Consider the following 17,450-nt stretch of genomic DNA (forward strand, 5'->3'; position numbering starts at 1 on the left):
AGAGGGTTCGGTTAGACTAAATGTAGGACAAACAAGTACACCACCGCCTCTCGGCTGCCGGAATTGGTTTTCGTGCCATCAGACGTTGCCACACGGGTACCGGTTGCTGTTGCTTCCAGTGTTGTCTTCTTTCGGGTTCTCCGCGGGTTCCTTCCTGCAGCTCCACTCGTCCTTGTGAGCTCTACCAAACGGTGTGGAAAGCGTGCTAGCACCGACGCCTGCGTGACTTCTCCGGCAAATGCTTACGTTTCGGTTCTCCCCACCCCCCCACCCTCTTTTGTGATTACGGGTTCGTTGCCGTTGTCTTCTCTATCCCTCGCCTCCCGCCCGCACAAGCCGAACACAAACCTCCAACAGGACGAGCAGTGTGTCCTGGACGGCCTTCAGAATACCCATATAAGCCCATAAGCGAGCGGAAAGGCAAAGGAATAGGTCGGTTGGAAAACAATAAACATAATGAAATATTCGGTCAACTTTCCTTTTCCAGTAGCAAGGCCTTGGTCAATCTTCGGGGAAAACGGGGAATAAAGCACCGGGAGCATGGGCACGGTGGAGCACGTTTCGGAAGGGAAATCGTTTTTCCGTTCCGACCACCAAGGACCATCACCATCAAGGACAGTAAGGGCACGCAATGCGAGATCGCCTGGGCGCACTAGCGTAGGGATGTCACCCACAACAACCCTGAAACCGGCTCCGTACTGGATGGAGAGTTCAAGCGCATAACTCGCTTCGTGGCGTATTTCGGAGAAATTATTTTTCACTGGCCATAAATTCCTACACTTCCGGTACAGGAGCACGCACGCTGGTGTGTGTGTGTGTATCTGCACAGAACTGGGTGAATCTGGGCGGTTTCTGTTTCTCTTTTTCATCGTCGAAAATCGAGCGACTGGTAGACTTCGATGTGAATTCGCCAAGTTTTTCAAGTGGTTAGTAGTAAATCATGCCACATTGCAACTTTTGGCAGCGTCGGTGGGGAGTAGTGCACCAGAGGACGTTGCAGAGTGAATGGATAAACTTTTATGCCCCACAAAGAGCTCCAGACCCGGCTGTGGCTACAAATTCCATTCCATCGATGCTTCCCATTGCAAGGCAAGGCTCCGTGTGCGCGCTGCTGCGTGTTTTATTCGGGGGCAGGGTTGTGCGGCTGCCGGCGCTGCCTGCTAACTATGGCAGATCCGGTAAAGTGGTTCACAAATAAGCATATGCAATTTAGGTGCATTACTGGTGCAGCTGCTTACATCGAACGCTGGGGACGATCGGGGGGTGCGAGCCGGCGAGAAAGCGGCTTACGGAAATTCTACAGCATACCCTGCAGGCACTCCGGTTGCGGTTTGTCTTTTGGGGCTGTGCTTGCAGTCCTTGGTGGTGCATCATGAACATTGGGGCAAATTTGTAAGTTAAATTTACTGAAGCACAAGCTCGGCATGCTGAAACGGGCGCTACTTTCGGTTGCGCCATGTGCTTCCGACCCTTCCGACGTGGCAAGGGGAATCCTTTGTGCGATGCTCACATAAAGCGCTATCATATTTCGGAGATGGTGTCATGATAATGCATTTGGGAAATCTTTAACGAAGTCTCGCATTATTGTGCCCCCTTACGCCTTTCCTTAGCACTTTAATTAAAGACCCAATTAACACGCATCGTAGGTTGTGTAATCAGTAGTTTTTAACCGTATGTGCTTTGTCCCAATTTTCCGTACTATTACTGCAATACCCCACGTTAGGGGGGGAGCAATGCGATTGCCCTTCACTTAATTACGCAAGGCAGGGTATTAATATTTTAAAGTGTCTATGATTGCTTTAACACCTGTACGGTCCGTGATTCGCAGTTGGCACCGTGGGCACACACTGCTTTCCCCTATAAAACCGGGCTATTAAAGGTTGATTTCATCCACTAAACCCTCGAGGGCGTCGTCCCGCGTTCCCGGAGTTTTGTTTGACAAGCCCTACCGAGACCTGTCGGTTGTGGTCTGCATAGTATCGCAATTCTTAACCATTCCGCACAGCGATTACCAATAACGCCGGCTCCTACGCCGTACCGGAACATTTCAAGCGGCAAATGACAACCGCACCGGCACGTCGGAAAACTGTTGATGAGAATTCCATGAAGCCTTCCACCGCGTTCCGCAAAATATTACCGATGTCAACAATCGACAAACTTTAATCGATGCCGGTCCCTCGCGCACTTGCTCCGTATCACGTTTCACGTTTTCCCTATCTGCTGTCGGGTGCGTCGTCGGAAAATGGGGCACTTTTCCGCATCGTGAATCTGTTTGTATAGAGGGGTTTGGTTTGAATGTCGGTTTTACTCGCAACAGCAAACCACAGGGCATCGAAGAATCGATTGTGCGTTGTAGGTGGGTTCGTTCGCTTAGTTGTGGCTGTTTCGTCTTATTTTGTGTCCGCATTTGTCTTGGATAATTAACTCAATTACAGGTAGGGAAATTAATTAAATGAAAACTCGATGCTAAACCGATAACGATGTAAAGACTTTCTCACTAACCGGATATACAATAGCGAACTCAAGATGATGATGAGCGAGGAAACAATCTCTCAAAGATCTGTTCTGGAGAATTCTGTGGAGTAAGATGGGCTTTTCTGTTGTATTTTGAATAAATGGTCACTGTTGCTGGTCACAGAAAAAGGATACAAATATTAGATTATGCTTTCTGAAGTTTCTTCAACCGTACAATAAATCATCTCTGCCTCTCTCTAAACATTAACATAAGCTTAGGCAACTCTTGAATGGTGAATCCTGTACATAACTCTCATACAAAATGACCGACCAGCGTCGCAGCGCTGTAACAGGAGACAAATAAATTTGACTTATCATACTTTGATTGTGAGTTATTGTCATTGCCATAGAATGAAGCGCAAAGTGTTTTAAAAATGTGACCAAAATGCCTGTTCTTATATTTCTTCCATGCCCACGGTGGAAGCTTCACATCAAAAGCTCCACTTTCGTCTAGCGGCGTTGGGATGGGTTTCGGATTTCAGCTCCTTTTCCAGCGTTGGTGGCCGGAGTCGAAGCCTCCCAGTGAGAATGCTTCGCAGCAGACACACACTTTGGCAGGACTGAACGCAAAACGGTGTAGAGTTTTTTTTTGTGCCCATCGCACTGCTCATCGTGCGAAATTGTCGTGTTGTTGTCGTTGGGAATCAAAAATTTATCGTTTAATTGCTTTAACATTGATTGAATGTACCGACGCTGGATGTACCCGCGTCGTGTTCGCAACCGTAGAAAGAAGGGAAAATAAATTGATTTTCCCGCCACACCATCGTCGGAATGTTTTATTGCCGCTTTCCGGGACGACAAACGGGGCTGTGGTCATTAATTTTTAAAACGGAACATTTTCCACCAACAAACCCTGAAACCCGTCGCGCCCCAGTACGTAATTGCAACGACCGTCCGTGGCAGGAGATATAAACGGTACATGACAGTGTGATTTCGGGAAAATTTTACAAAATATTTTACATGCAAAATTAATACGAACCATTTTGACAGTTGGATGGCGCGCGCTGGGGTCGATGGGGAATGGTGAGCGATTTTGCGACACAGTTGCAACATGCTGTGCGCCACAAAAGGCACAAAAGATAGAAGATACCCAAGCGCGAGGATCTATGGCAGGTGGCCGGTGGAGGCTGGTCGGGAATGGTCGAGAGATCACGCTAGGTTCGTGATTGTTACCGCGCTTTGTGTTTGGTCAGCCCAGAAGTGCATTTAAGCTTCTATGTATTGTTTTTGCAACCGTTCGCTCCATTTGTGTGTGCTCCACTATCAGGGAAGCAGTACGTGGAAAAAGGGCGTCATGTAGATTGGCCCGAAGGTACCCGGCCCGGCTTTGCTTTTGTTTCTTTGGCACCAGTGTCGGGCGTTTTTTTTTTTTTGCGGTACACACCGCTCCTCGTTTCGTTTGCACTGTTTTATCAGCGAATTTTTATTTCATTTTCCACGGTCATTATCCAATGCACTGGGCAGTGGCCGGGCATGGGCCAGTTTGTTGCGTGTGCTGGTGTTTTCGGTGTGTTTTTGCACCGTTTCATTTAACACACGGGTTTCAATTTTATTCACATTCTATACAGCTTCCCGATTCCCGAGCACACAGAACACACGGGACGTGGGTAACCTCCAACCTCGTGGGTAGGGGGGGAGGTCTCTCCTTTGCACATTTAAAATTGAACGTAATGCAAATGAATTTGGCGTTCGGGTGGTGGTGTTGGCACCATTCGACTCGGTATGGGTTGTGGAAGGCAGAAAAAAAAATAAAACAACAAAAAATGGCGCTTCGCGTAGCATGGAATACAATGGAGTTAAACATAAATTAAATAAAATGCCCGAACGGGCACTAGGCAAGATAGTGGTGAATAATGGAATATGACGCAGTGGAGGGCACGGGCACAGTGGATACAACACAAAATTGCTGAAACATGCCGATGCTGAAAGCAAACACGGGCGGCGGCGGCAAAGCAATCTCATAAGTAACCTTATCGTGCATTCTTTGTGCGTTATGGTCCAAAAATGTCCAATCCAAACGTTTGAAAGTTATGTCCTCTAAAGTCCCCAAGCACAATAACCACCTCCAATGACACACACAATGTTTGACATCCATCAGATGTGGCGGTCTATTAATTCTTTGGCTGTGAAGCGACGTGAGAACGTTTATGGAGTGAGAATAAGCAGCGAATTTAATGAACGATACGGAGCATGCCCATTTCCCCGGAACTGTATCACCAATTCAAAGAAATTCCAATGCGCTAGCCATCTTCTGTCTTCCCATCATAGCGGAATGGAGTGTTCTCGATTATGATTCCACTCGTGAGCTCGTGTAGCGAATGCGAGGAGAACACAGCTTCGCTTCCATCGAGCAATAAGCGATTGATCGTAATGTCTTCATTAAATCACCTACTCATCGGTTATGGCCTCTCGGTTATCTGGCAATGGCATTAGCGATCCACCGCTCGAGAGGCTATTCACTCGAGCGATGGAAGAGAACGTGGCCGCAGGTATCTTCGGGAAAGGTTGATGAAAATGCTACACTCCCAATGCGAGGAAGAAAAAAAAACGAAATAAGTTCAACACATAAGGTACGGCGCCAACTTCTCTGTAGGTAAACGTTTTCCCCCCCGAGATAATGTATGCAAATTGCAGATAAATATGATATTTTCGAACACATTCGAGCAAATGTACAATTTTGAGGGATTTTTCCCGACCCCGGTAACGATTCGTACGCACGCGTCTGAAAACGTTATGAGGCGTGAGTCGCCCGAGAAACCGGGAAGGAACGAAAAAAAAAATGGTCCGAATTATGATTATGGAAGAAATCTCAGTGTCACCAGGGTGACGCTCGCACACACGCCCGCTCACGGCCAGTGTGACACGATTTCATCATGTACGAATGATGCACGGTGCTGAAGGAGGAGTTGCCTGGTTCCCGAGTAATGGCACTGCCAACCCCCACGAACCCGCTCGGCATGGCATTTCATGATGGGACGGGGTGATAAATGGTAGCAAATAACGATAAAACACCAAACAAGCGCCGTTACGTATTCGCGTCCAAGCAGGCGCGGCAAAAAACCGATCTCACACATCGACGAGAAATCATGCGTGCTCATTACGGTTAATGGCAACGACAAGCGTGTGGCCCATCGTGCAATCTTTCGACCGTGCGGTGGCCCTTTTTTATAATGATGGCACACTGCAATGAACTGGAAAATATACAACTGTACCTTTTTATGACGCAATCTTCGGTCGCAGTGGCGGTCACGCTTCGTTTTCCGTTTCCGATAAAGTGATAATCCGGCGCTGCACTGATTAATTACCATAACCTTTCCGAGACATCGTCACCCCCCGTCCGGGTGAGCAGGAAATTTACATTCCCAGTCCGAGTTGCGGGTCAGTTACCGTAATGGTTTGTGTTCCCTTTCGGAACTGCGCCGCGCACCGCTTACAGTTGATTGGGCTTAACAAGGTTAGAGTGAAGCTATGCGGGTTAGCTGTCGGGTTATTAAATTAGTTCCAAACGCCCGGCCAACTTCAGGACCTCCGAATGTCCGCAAAACTGTACCGTTCCTAGGGTGTCAAAATCTCATATTCGAGAGTGCAAATTTCCTTCAATCATGGTCATACATACACACTGTGGCCATAGTGGTGCGGTTTGAAGGCAAAAAAAAAGACACCCCTCCTGTCTGATGTTGCAGGAAGGCAAAAAGGTTCCGAAGTGGGAACGGAAAACAAAACTAAATCCCAAGTGATTGACACTTTACGTGATCGCATCGGAGAACGCTCCGAACCACTTTCCCGGCAGCAACATCGCCTTACTCTCCTGCCGCTCTCATAAATGGATGATTTAATGTCCACAAAGCGAAACAGAAAAAGAAAAAAAAAACGTTTCGAACATTACGTTCTGGACTCGGAGACGCAAAAAAAAAAACACAAAACTTCAGGGGAAAAAAAAATCAAAAATTCTGTTCTATTAAGCTTTTCAATCTGTTTAGAGATGAAGTTTTTTGCCCTTAATGCGCTGCTAGTGTCTTGACCAAGGTGGCCAAGCCGAAGGGTGACCCAGAGAATGGCTGATTGATTTGGGGTATTTGTGTGTCAATCACCCGACAGAGGACCCTTTTTCCAAGCAGCAGCAGCATGCGGCGAAGTGGAGAAAGTTTTCACAATTCTGCTTAATGTTGCGTACCTTGTCCAGGGATCCAGTGCTCCTTTATCAGTGCTCACTGTTGCTTGAAGGTAACATGTGTTTCTGCTCGTGGCACAAATTAAATGGTGGGCAGTTTAGCCGTAAATAAAACTTTGCACCAAACCATCCTGCCAACCGATGCGACTCTATCGTTCGTTGGATGTTATTTTTTAGCAACATTTTCATTGTAAAATATTCATGTGAAACGACACAGGTTGGCGGATTCGGCTTCCTACGGGCACGAAAATTACTAATGCAAAAAGTGATAGATTCGCTCGGCGGCTCAGAGCTAGTGATGTATAATGGATCGATCAAATTCAAAAGCCTCTTCAATAATTCTACATAAACAGCAGCTACGGCCGGACAGATTGGCTTGTTTGACTGGCTGTGTCTAGCAAAAAAAAAGGACATTCAAGCAATGTCCCCCACTTCCTCCGTACTTTGCGAAGGGAATATGATTCTATTTGAATCGTTTTCGGTACCCAATTCAATAGAGCCGCCACCAAGGGCTCGTTTGGGAGCAGAGATATCCGTGTTTTCTAACAATCGTGTCACGCAACATGACCCGCCTGTCGATGCCGAGGACGAGCCTCCCTTTATGATTATGATGATGTTTATTATGACCGTGTTGGGTGGGTGGGTGGTTGGGTGGCAAATTGTTTGTGATGCGTAAAATTTGAGCGTCATCGGTGCGTGGGTCAACGCGTTTCGGAACACGTTTTTGTTCTTGCGCCAATCGCATTCACGGCGACCAAATCCTGCCCGGAGGCTTAGCTTCCGCACGCGGTATGATGACGGCGGAGTTGGTCGTATTTGTTTTACTCATCAAACATTACGACCACCAAAAACCATCCCCACACATCGCCTGTGAGGACAATCATTTCCAATGTCAAAGTTGCCGAATGAAAATCAATTGATTGCCGATGTTCCACGCATTTTCATCTCGTCCGTCAGTGAATTACATCGATTTGAGGTTATGTTTCCCGCATCGAGCGGATCACCGGGGATGGGACCGTGCGGGATATGCTGTCCGCTCTGCAGCTGGTCAGTTTTGCGAAATGCGATTGGACAATTAATGTAATTTTAATGAGATTTTGATTTAAGTGCACTTTATCGGTGGAAAATGGGCACACCAGTCGCTTCGATTTCGTTCCGTACTGATCCGGATCCGCACCGGACAGCGGTACCGGCGGATTACGCCACCAGATCGGGGTACACCCGGGTGATGAATTGTCCACCGATACGCCGGGACAATCGGTGAGCTGATTAAGAATTTTAAATTACACTCGCACTCGCGACTGCCCGATGCGGTGCACCCAGGTACGACCGTCCACTGTGTGACCAAGGGACAGGATAAGCCGTGCCTCCGTGAGCCTTCACCGCCGCGTTGATCCGCGTGGTTCCCGTGGTCGATGCGTTGCAGGTGGATTAATTCGCGATGCTCACGTGTAACGTTCACTTTACAAATGATTGCGGAACGGAACACCCATTGAATGTGTGGTCTCCTTTTTTTTGTTGCGAGTAGTGTCATCCGATCCATACCCACGCTGCAGATGCACATTTGCATTCAACGTTTCGCAGGGGATTCCTGTATTTTTTTTTCTTGTTATGCGATTTTTTTTTTGTATTGCGCTACGCCACACAGATCACAAACGGAAGAACCCGATTTTTTTTTTGCGACGTAGGGAAGCGAAACGCAATGAAAAATTGAAAAGCGGAAATCATTTGACTGGAAAAGTATGCTCGATTTAAGATGCAGTTTGAACCACAATACCTTCACGGTGCTCGTCCACGTTCACAAGTGCCCTGCGGGGACGGAAAGCAGTATCAATCGGCACCGGATAATTTAAAAAGCGTTTCTCTTTCGTTTGGTGTAATGAGTGTGATGCAGTTAGTTTTTTTTTTCCTTTCTTTTGCTGCCGTGCACCGTGTTGGAAAATAAGCATTTCACAACACTCTCCGGCAGGTTTCGTCTCGCCAGAATGGAAACTATACGCTTTAGCCATCATCCCGGCAGCTCGGTGGTACCTGAGCGACCAATTCTTTCCCATTTTGATGCTTGCGTTGGATATGCATACTGTTTCCCTGACTGTTTTCCTTCTTTTTTCCGTGCCTTGCAGGACTTCTTCCGTTTGCAGTAATTAAAATTGGAGCGCAAGGAGCGTGCCCTGGATGAGGATTATTGCTGGACATTGAGGACCGTCCGGCTGCTGCAGAGTAGCGGTGGGATTCCTGTGACCAAAACACTCCCACACATTAGAAGCGGCATAAATATACCCACCCGTTCACACGAACGCGAACCGAACGGCAGGGTGGAAGCGAGAAAACATTAAACCCGGTGGTGAATTTATGTGCGAGTGTGGTGAATATGCTGGCGAGCATGCGATGAGGAGCATCGCAAACAAAAGCATAACCGTCTGAGGTGAGAGAGAGTGTATCATTGACAAGTAAAATTTGCGCGCAAAAGTGTTTGGAGCAGCGCGGACCAAAATTTTCCTAAGTCTCAGATGAGTGCGACAGATACAGCGGGTGTGTGACAGAGATGCATGCCGAAATTGTGAAGTGAAAAATTGAGGAAAAATCCTCTCCGCTATGCTCGTGCAATGCAGAGCGAGAAGGCAACGAAAGCGATGCGAATGAACGACAGGGATGGGAATAGATTCTCAGAGAGTGAGAGAGCGAGCGACGCATTTTGTGTGTTTTGTCGTTGTGAAACGCAGTGAAACTGTTAGGTGCGGGGTAAAAACTGTTCCTTGCGTTGTCGGGCCAGCACCACATCTGGTTAGTACAAACTGAGCAAGCATCGCGTGCGGACGTACAGACCTGGACCGCGTACCGTTTGTCGGGGGAAGAACACAAGAATCAATACTCGCAAAACACTTGCAGGACCGTTGTCGAGGCGTGTATTCGAAGCGAATCGTTTGTCGCGTGTGTTGCAGTGAAATTTAACGCATTATAACGTTCCAACCCTCGGTTGAGTGGCAGAGGGATGCCAGAAATAAAAGGATGTAAATAGTGAGTTTTGAACAAGTAGCACTTTGTGTGAGTGAGTGCGTGAGCTCGTCGTAAACGAGGAGTGTTGTTATGAATTTTAAGTTTACCAGGAGTGCTCGTTGACGATGATGGTGTAGCGCGTTTCGGTGTGCGTTTATGTTGCCACAGTTTAATAGAGCCCGGAAAAATTGTTGTTGATTCGTGTCCGCTTAGCCTACCACCCCGGGTTCTGCAGAGATCCTGCCCAAACCAGTGAAAACCGCGCGGGCAACATTGGGCAACTTTGGGCGCGTGTGTTAAAGTTGCGCCCGAATGTGCATCACAGTGAGTGGTTCGGAAAGCGGTTCCTTCCAGCGGATTAGCGTTACCCCAAAGTAGGAAGCAAAATTTAAAATATAAAAAAAGCGGTGCGGTGGTTAAGCAAATTGCGTTTTTATGTGTAGCAAAGTAAGTGGCCGTTTGTGCGAGCGTTGTATTGCGTGACGACCGGCAGCAACGAAAGCAGCATGAGTCGTTGCGAGCTACTGTTGCCGGCGCTGCTGCTGCTGGTGTCGGTACAGGTGAACTACAGTTTGCAGTACGATTCGGCGGAATCGTCCCGGTACTATCATCCGACCGGTGCGGGCAGCGAAACCGGCAGCAATCTGCGCTACGATGCGCCGGACGATTGCAAGTACCGGATACTGCCCGGCAACGAGGTCGACCTGGCGTGCAATCTGCGCACGGTGAACAGTGAATTTGACAACACGAACTTCAGTGTGATACCGGCCGAACATACGGCCGCCCTTACCATCCTGTGCAATGAAGCCATCATGGCGCGGAGCAAGCTGCTGCACAACTCGTTCGTCCATCTGGTGCGGCTAAAGGCGCTGTCGCTCGAGTACTGCAAGATCGCCAAATTCTCCAGCACGGTGCTGGCTGGGTTGGGCGAGCTGCGCAACTTTACCCTCCGCACGCACAACATTGCCTGGCCGGAGCTGAACCTGGAGATCGAGCCGGACGCGTTCGGGTACACGCGCAACCTGGAAGTGCTCGATCTGAGCACGAACAACATTTGGTCCCTTCCCGACCAATTGTTCTGCTCGCTCACCGATCTGCGGTCGCTCAACATCAGCTCAAACCGGCTGCAGGACGTCAACGATCTCGGGTTCCGCGAGAAGGGTGTGAAGGACGAGCTGGAAGCTGCGGAAAGTCCGAAACCGAACGGTACCGGCACGGTGGCACCACCAGTAAGCTGTGCGCTGGATCTCGAGGATCTGGATGTGTCGAGAAACCATTTTGTGCTGCTACCGGCCGCGGGTTTCGGTATGCTGAAACGCCTAAAGATGCTGAAAATACACGACAACGAAATCTCGATGGTTGGCGATAAGGCGCTCAGTGGGCTGAAGGAGTTGCAGATCCTTGATTTGAGCTCGAACAAGCTGGTGGCGTTGCCGACGGATCTATTCCGCGATCCTGCCCAATCAATACAGGAGATTTACCTGCAGAACAATTCGATCAGTGTGCTATCGCCGGGTTTGTTCTCAAAACTGGAGCAACTGCAAGCGCTGGATCTGTCCCAGAATCAGCTGACCTCGGCCTGGGTGAATAGGGACACGTTCGCGGGCCTCATACGACTGGTTCTGCTGAATTTGGCCAGCAACAAGATAACCAAACTGGAGTCGGAGATCTTCTCCGATCTGTACACGTTGCAGATATTGAACTTGCGTCATAATCAGCTGGAAATCATAGCAGCGGATACGTTCTCACCGATGAATAATCTCCACACGCTTCTGCTTTCGCACAATAAGTTGAAGTATTTAGATGCCTACTCGTTGAACGGGCTGTACGCGCTGTCCCTGCTGTCGCTGGACAACAACGCGCTCACTGGCGTACATCCGGAAGCGTTCCGCAACTGCAGCTCCCTGCAAGATCTCAACCTGAACGGCAACGAGCTTACGCAGGTCCCGCTCGCACTGAAAGATATGCGCCTGCTGCGAACAGTTGATCTGGGCGAGAACTCCATCACCGTTATCGAAGAGCCGGGCTTCCGTGGCATGAACAATCTGTACGGGCTGCGGCTGATAAGCAACAGCATTGAAAACATTACGCGGAAAGCGTTCAAAGATCTACCCAGTCTGCAGATCCTGAACGTGGCGCGTAACAAGATTTCGTACATTGAGAAGGGTGCGTTCGAACCGGCGGTCAGTGTGCAGGCGATCCGGCTCGACGGTAACTTGCTGTCGGACATTGATGGGCTCTTCACCAGCATGCCGAATCTGGTGTGGTTGAACATTTCCGACAACAAACTGGAGCACTTTGACTACTCCCATATTCCTTCCCACCTGCAGTGGTTGGATCTGCATCGCAACGAGCTTACCGAGCTGACGAATCGCTTCGGGTTGGATAATCAGCTGCACCTGCAGACGCTCGATGCAAGCTTTAATCGGTTGACGCGCGTGACGCCGGCCACCATTCCCAACAGCATCGAGTTCCTGTTTCTGAACGATAATCTGATCGTGCACGTGGAGCCGCACTGCTTCATGCACAAGACGAACCTTACGCGCGTGGATCTGTACGCGAATCAGCTGACCAGCCTGGACATCAAGGCACTCCGGTTGCAACCGGTGCCGGAGGATAAGCAGATTCCGGAGTTCTACATCGGGGGCAACCCGTTCGTGTGTGATTGCAACATTGACTGGCTGCAGAAGATCAATCACGTGACGTCACGCCAATATCCTACGATCAATGACATCGAAACGGTGTACTGCAAGCTGATGTACAATCGGGAGCGTTCCTACATTCCGCTGATCGAGGCAGAACCGAAGCATTTCCTGTGCAGCTACAATACGCACTGCTTCGCCCTGTGCCACTGCTGCGAGTTCGATGCGTGCGATTGTGAGATGACGTGCCCGAACAACTGCGCCTGCTATCACGATAACAGCTGGTCGACGAACATCGTGGAGTGCTCGGCGGCGGGCTACACGGACATACCGAATAACATCCCGATGGATACGACCGAGGTGTACATCGATGGCAACAACTTGGTCGAGCTGTCGGGGCACAGCTTTATTGGGCGCAAGAATCTGCGCGTGCTGTACGCCAATCATTCCAACATCGAGGCCATATACAACACGACCTTCATCGGGTTGCGTCGGCTGACGATTCTGCACCTGGAGAACAATGCCATCCGGAAGCTGTACGGGCACGAGTTTTCCGCGCTGGAAAGTCTGCGCGAGCTCTACCTGCAGGGCAACCGTATCGCGTACATCGAGGATCACACGTTTGCCGAGCTGCGCAAGCTGGAGGTACTGCGGCTGGATGGAAACCGCATCACGAGCTTCGAGGTGTGGCAGCTGTCGGCGAATCCGTACCTGGTGGAGATAGCGCTCGCCAACAATCTGTGGACGTGTGACTGCGGGTTCGTGAACAAGCTGCGCAGCTATTTGCAATCGAACGCGGATAAGATACTGGACGCGAATGAGATCTCGTGCAGCTACAACAACGCGACCAGCATTCTGCGCGACAACGGCACGAAATGCACCTTCCGCGAGGGGATGTCCTCGATCGTGCATCGGCAGGAGATAGAGGACATGCTGCCGCTGCTGCTGGTCGCAACGTGCGCCTTCGTGGGCTTTTTCGGGTTAATCTTTGGCATTTTCTGCTACCGCAAGGAGCTGAAGGTGTGGGTCCATTCCGGTCTCTGCTACAAGTCGGGCACGTTTGTGAACGAGTTCGATAAGGATCGGCTGTACGATGCGTACATCACGTACTCGCTGCAAGACGAACACTTTGTGAGTCAAATTTTGACCTCCACGCTCGAGAACGACATCGGGTTCCGGCTGTGCTTGCACTATCGCGATCTGAACGCGAACGCTTATCTGGCGGACACGATCGTCGAGGCGGTGGAAAGCTCGAAACGGGCGATCCTCGTACTGTCCAAGAGCTTCCTGTATAACGAATGGACCCGGTTCGAGTTTAAGGGTGCGATCCACGAGGTGCTGAAGCGTCGCCGGAAGCTGATCATCATCCTGTACGGTGATCTGCCGCAGCGCGACCTGGACGCCGACATGCGGCTGTACCTGCGCACCAACACATGCATCGAGTGGGACGACAAGAAGTTCTGGCAGAAGCTGCGCATCGCCCTGCCGCACGTGAAGAAGAGCAACTGCCTGAACAAGCGGTCGGCGATCAACATATACGCGACGGCCGGCAACGACTACAACATGCCGGGCCGCCCGTCAACGCTGGGCCCATCGGTGGCCAGCGCGCGTCTGGATGGGCCCCAGCACCACAGTTACGCCACGATCGGTCCTAACTGTCCCAGAAACTGTGATAACTACGATACGGTTAGCAATTGTAAATACAACACCACCCAGCACCAGACCCACCACGAGCGGCGAATGAATGCGGAGTTCGGGCGGAAGGCGACGGACGGCCGGCAGCACGAGTACGCGGTGCCGTCCAACTGTCTGCTGGACACGACGCACGAAACGTACAACACGACGGCGAGTTGCGAGCGCATCGCGGGCGAAACGTTCGAGTGCACCTCGACCAGCTCCAAGTTCTCCACCTCGTCGCGCGGATCGGGCAGCGATTCCGGTAGCCATTCGATCTCCTCCGCGCACCACGACTTCCAGGGCAATCGGTCCCCCAACGGCTGTCCGCCGAATCTGCTGTCCACCACCAACTTCTCGTACAACCACCATCCGCAGCACCACCACCACAACGGCAGCAGTCGGAGCAAACCGGGGCCCGGGCCAGGGCCCGGTCCGGAGAGTGTTGGCGGGGGCAAGGGTGGTCCTGCCGATAAGAGCAATCCGGGCACGCTCGGGACGGACAGTAGAGGTGGCAACAGTTTTAACGATAGAAGACTGCCACAGGCTATGTGGGCATAACGATTACTTAAGAGCAGCAGGTTAGTTAATTATTTTTATCGTTAGACGTAATGAACGATCCCAGTTGAACAGGTATCCCGGTATCGATCGTACCGGGACCGTCGAGATCGGGCGTGAGTGAGAGTGTCTGTGCGAGTGGAGGCGAGAAGCCGGACGAAAAGACTGCCAGAGAGTGTCGTGGCGTTGTTAGAAGGACAAATCAGCCGACTTGTCTTTAGGTTGTTAGGTTTTACTTTTAACGAATCATTTCTTCTCCGTTTTTTTCCCAATCTCGTTCCCTTTGGTCCGGGGTTTTCCCGACCGGGCACCGTATGCACGCACGAACCATAGTTACTAATTAGCGATTATAGGGCCTCCCGCAGATAATATTCCAATGTACGCGATACTCCGTAAAGTAATGAAACCAGGGATGTGAAACCAAAATTCCCAAGCGGGAACACGTTTCTGTGGCAACCGACGCAGCACAGAATCAGGAGAGGCAAAGGATGGCAACAGGAGTTTGGAAAAAAAAAGAAACCAAAATGAAAGGATAGCCTGCGATAGACGCTCACACGCAACTCTCCTTCTTGTTGCGTCCACGCAGTGCCTTTTCGGGAGATGGGAAACCAAGCGAAGGAAAACGATGAAACACACATAAATGCAATGCAACGAGCGCATGCTGGAGGGAAATAAACCCAGTGAAATATGACGGTTTTTTCTTCCCGAAAGCGACAGGAGGCCAGCAGAAGCCTGGGGCAGGCACATTGTCATAAAAGGAAGAGGCAGGACAAAGCGGAGAAGTATTCTAGTCAAGGCAAGAAGTGTTGGGCTTCTAATCTCTTAGAAAATCAATCGCTTCTTGAAACAGTGATGCTGCGCAGGGGTTGAGCTGGGTTGAGCGGGCAGGCCAGAACCGAAAGGGGCATTTCCGAGGGTCCCTAGATAGACGAGCTCTAATCTAATTTTTCACGCTTCACCAGCATCGAAATGGTTAAGAGAGTTAAGCGTCCGCGGCAGAAAGGATTTCAAAATACCCCCCATGAGACGGAAAATTGAATGTAAAATTATTCTCCACCGAATGGCGTGCGTGGCCGTGACACAACACAGCAACGAGGGGTGCGCACATCCAGATTAATTACAGCACCACTGCTGCAAGACAATGCTCTGCATTGCGCGACGTGTTCTGGCGACGTGAATTGAGGCTGAGTAAGCGGTTTTCGGTTTTGTTTTGTGGAGCAAAACGCTTACGATCATCCTATCCGTTCCGACCGAAACTTCAATTGATCGAGTTTTCAATGGAATGTTAATCCTTGTATTTAATTTGCTTTTTCCTTCGGCAACAAATTGATTATGGCCGTGTCTTTGGGTAAGGAAGCGAGAGCAAGACGAAAGCAGAGGCAAAGCAAGATTTTCCAGGTTTCCAGAGATTTTGGTGGACTTTCGTGTGAATGAATGAGTGAATGAGTGAAACCTCCGCCGCATCCGTGCAGTCGACGCAATAGCCGTCGATGCCAAGTTTGTTGTGTTTCTGTTTTCCTTTCGATACCTCACAAGCGGATGGCATGAGCGAATGTGGCGAATGTGCGTTAAATAGTACGGTGGTACTCACAGATTGTACATAGGAAACAAACGATTAGGGCAGGGTGTAGCATACATGTAGGAAGAGTGAAAGCAACAAAAAAAAACCAACGATTAACGAGAGGGCAGAAGCTGGACATTTCGCCAGCAATGTACATATTTTTGATGGACGTATCAAAGCGTCCCTTCTTCTTTAGGCAAATAAGGCAAGTGGGGCAGCAAAGCAAAATTGCATTTGGCGGGTGACACTTTTTTTTCGCAGTAATGTAAACGGGAGAGAAAACAAAACACTTGAAAGTACTAAAAACAGAAAATAACATTAACTAAGTCAGCTCGTGGGAGTGGGGGTAGGAATATTCAGAAATTGATAGACAAAATTATCATTGATACTCGCTGAAACAAATTATCTTCATCACAAAGCAGCTTAAATAGACGGACCGATCAGTGTACATAGACAAGCGAAACACAAACACAACACGGAGGAAATCCAATGGCACAGGAATATACCCAAAGCGTCAATCTCGTTTATTCACTAGCAGCAAAAGCGCATTTAACTTACAATTCGATTCTTCTAGAATGCAAAGGAGTGATGAGCAAAACCACGAGCCTGTAAAACAACACAACACAATGTTCTGTCGGTTAACTCTCTTAGACCAAACCAAACCAGTCCAGTGAAATAGAAAGCAACAGCTACTTTCAAACCAGAGCAATGTTTATCACATACGACACCTGAAGTTGAAACAAACGAACGAACACTCATAGCCATAAAACTCCATCACTCCGAAAAGAAGTTCATGCCATTAAAGCTGAATGTAACGATGAGATCAAATGCACTGCATTAACACTGAACATAGAGGAAGCGACAAAAAAAGCAAAACTCCGAAAAAAAGGGAAATATTGCAAGTAAACTTAAACAACGCATAGTTTCACGTACAAAAGTAAGAAATAAAAAAAAAAACAAAACTATAATTTATTTATGAAAATTGAAATCGATAAAATGTGTCTTATGCTATCTTTACTCTGGAAAGTACGAGAAAACAATGGCTTTTTTTGTGGGTTGATGATTTGTTGGAACCGTCGAAACAATATCACATGAAAGGTAAGTTGGAAAATATGTTTAACAGCAGGAATTATTTGTGTGTTTGCAAATTTAACGAAAGAACAGTAAGCTTCCAATGTCTCAATACTATCAGTAAATGTGTTAGCTTTTCATCTATCAATACGATCTGACTGTTCAACTCTCTCTGATCTCTCGTTCCAATCCGCGTCTATTGAGTTGAAACTATGCAAAAGTTGTCTTTTTCATTGGATTGGATCATCTGCTATTGGATTTC

The 17,450-nt window shown here is 49.0% G+C and overlaps 1 protein-coding gene across 1 annotated transcript; it reads left to right on the forward strand.

The window, feature by feature from the left end:
* The first annotated feature begins 10,188 nt into the window (after positions 1 to 10,188).
* Positions 10,189 to 17,238, forward strand: LOC128297150 (toll-like receptor 6). Its single transcript, XM_053032725.1, has one exon. The coding sequence runs from the start codon at positions 10,189 to 10,191 to the stop codon at positions 14,557 to 14,559; it is 4,371 nt and encodes a 1,456-aa protein (XP_052888685.1). The 3' UTR covers positions 14,560 to 17,238.
* The last annotated feature ends 212 nt before the right edge of the window (positions 17,239 to 17,450 follow it).

The sequence above is a fragment of the Anopheles moucheti genome, chromosome 2 (assembly GCF_943734755.1).
Source record: "Anopheles moucheti chromosome 2, idAnoMoucSN_F20_07, whole genome shotgun sequence".
Classification (NCBI taxonomy): Eukaryota; Metazoa; Arthropoda; class Insecta; order Diptera; family Culicidae; genus Anopheles; species Anopheles moucheti.

Bases quoted from the DNA above. Each gene is read 5' to 3' on its own strand.
- LOC128297150 (XM_053032725.1), top strand. From the start codon at position 10,189: ATGAGTCGTTGCGAGCTACTGTTGCCGGCGCTGCTGCTGCTGGTGTCG.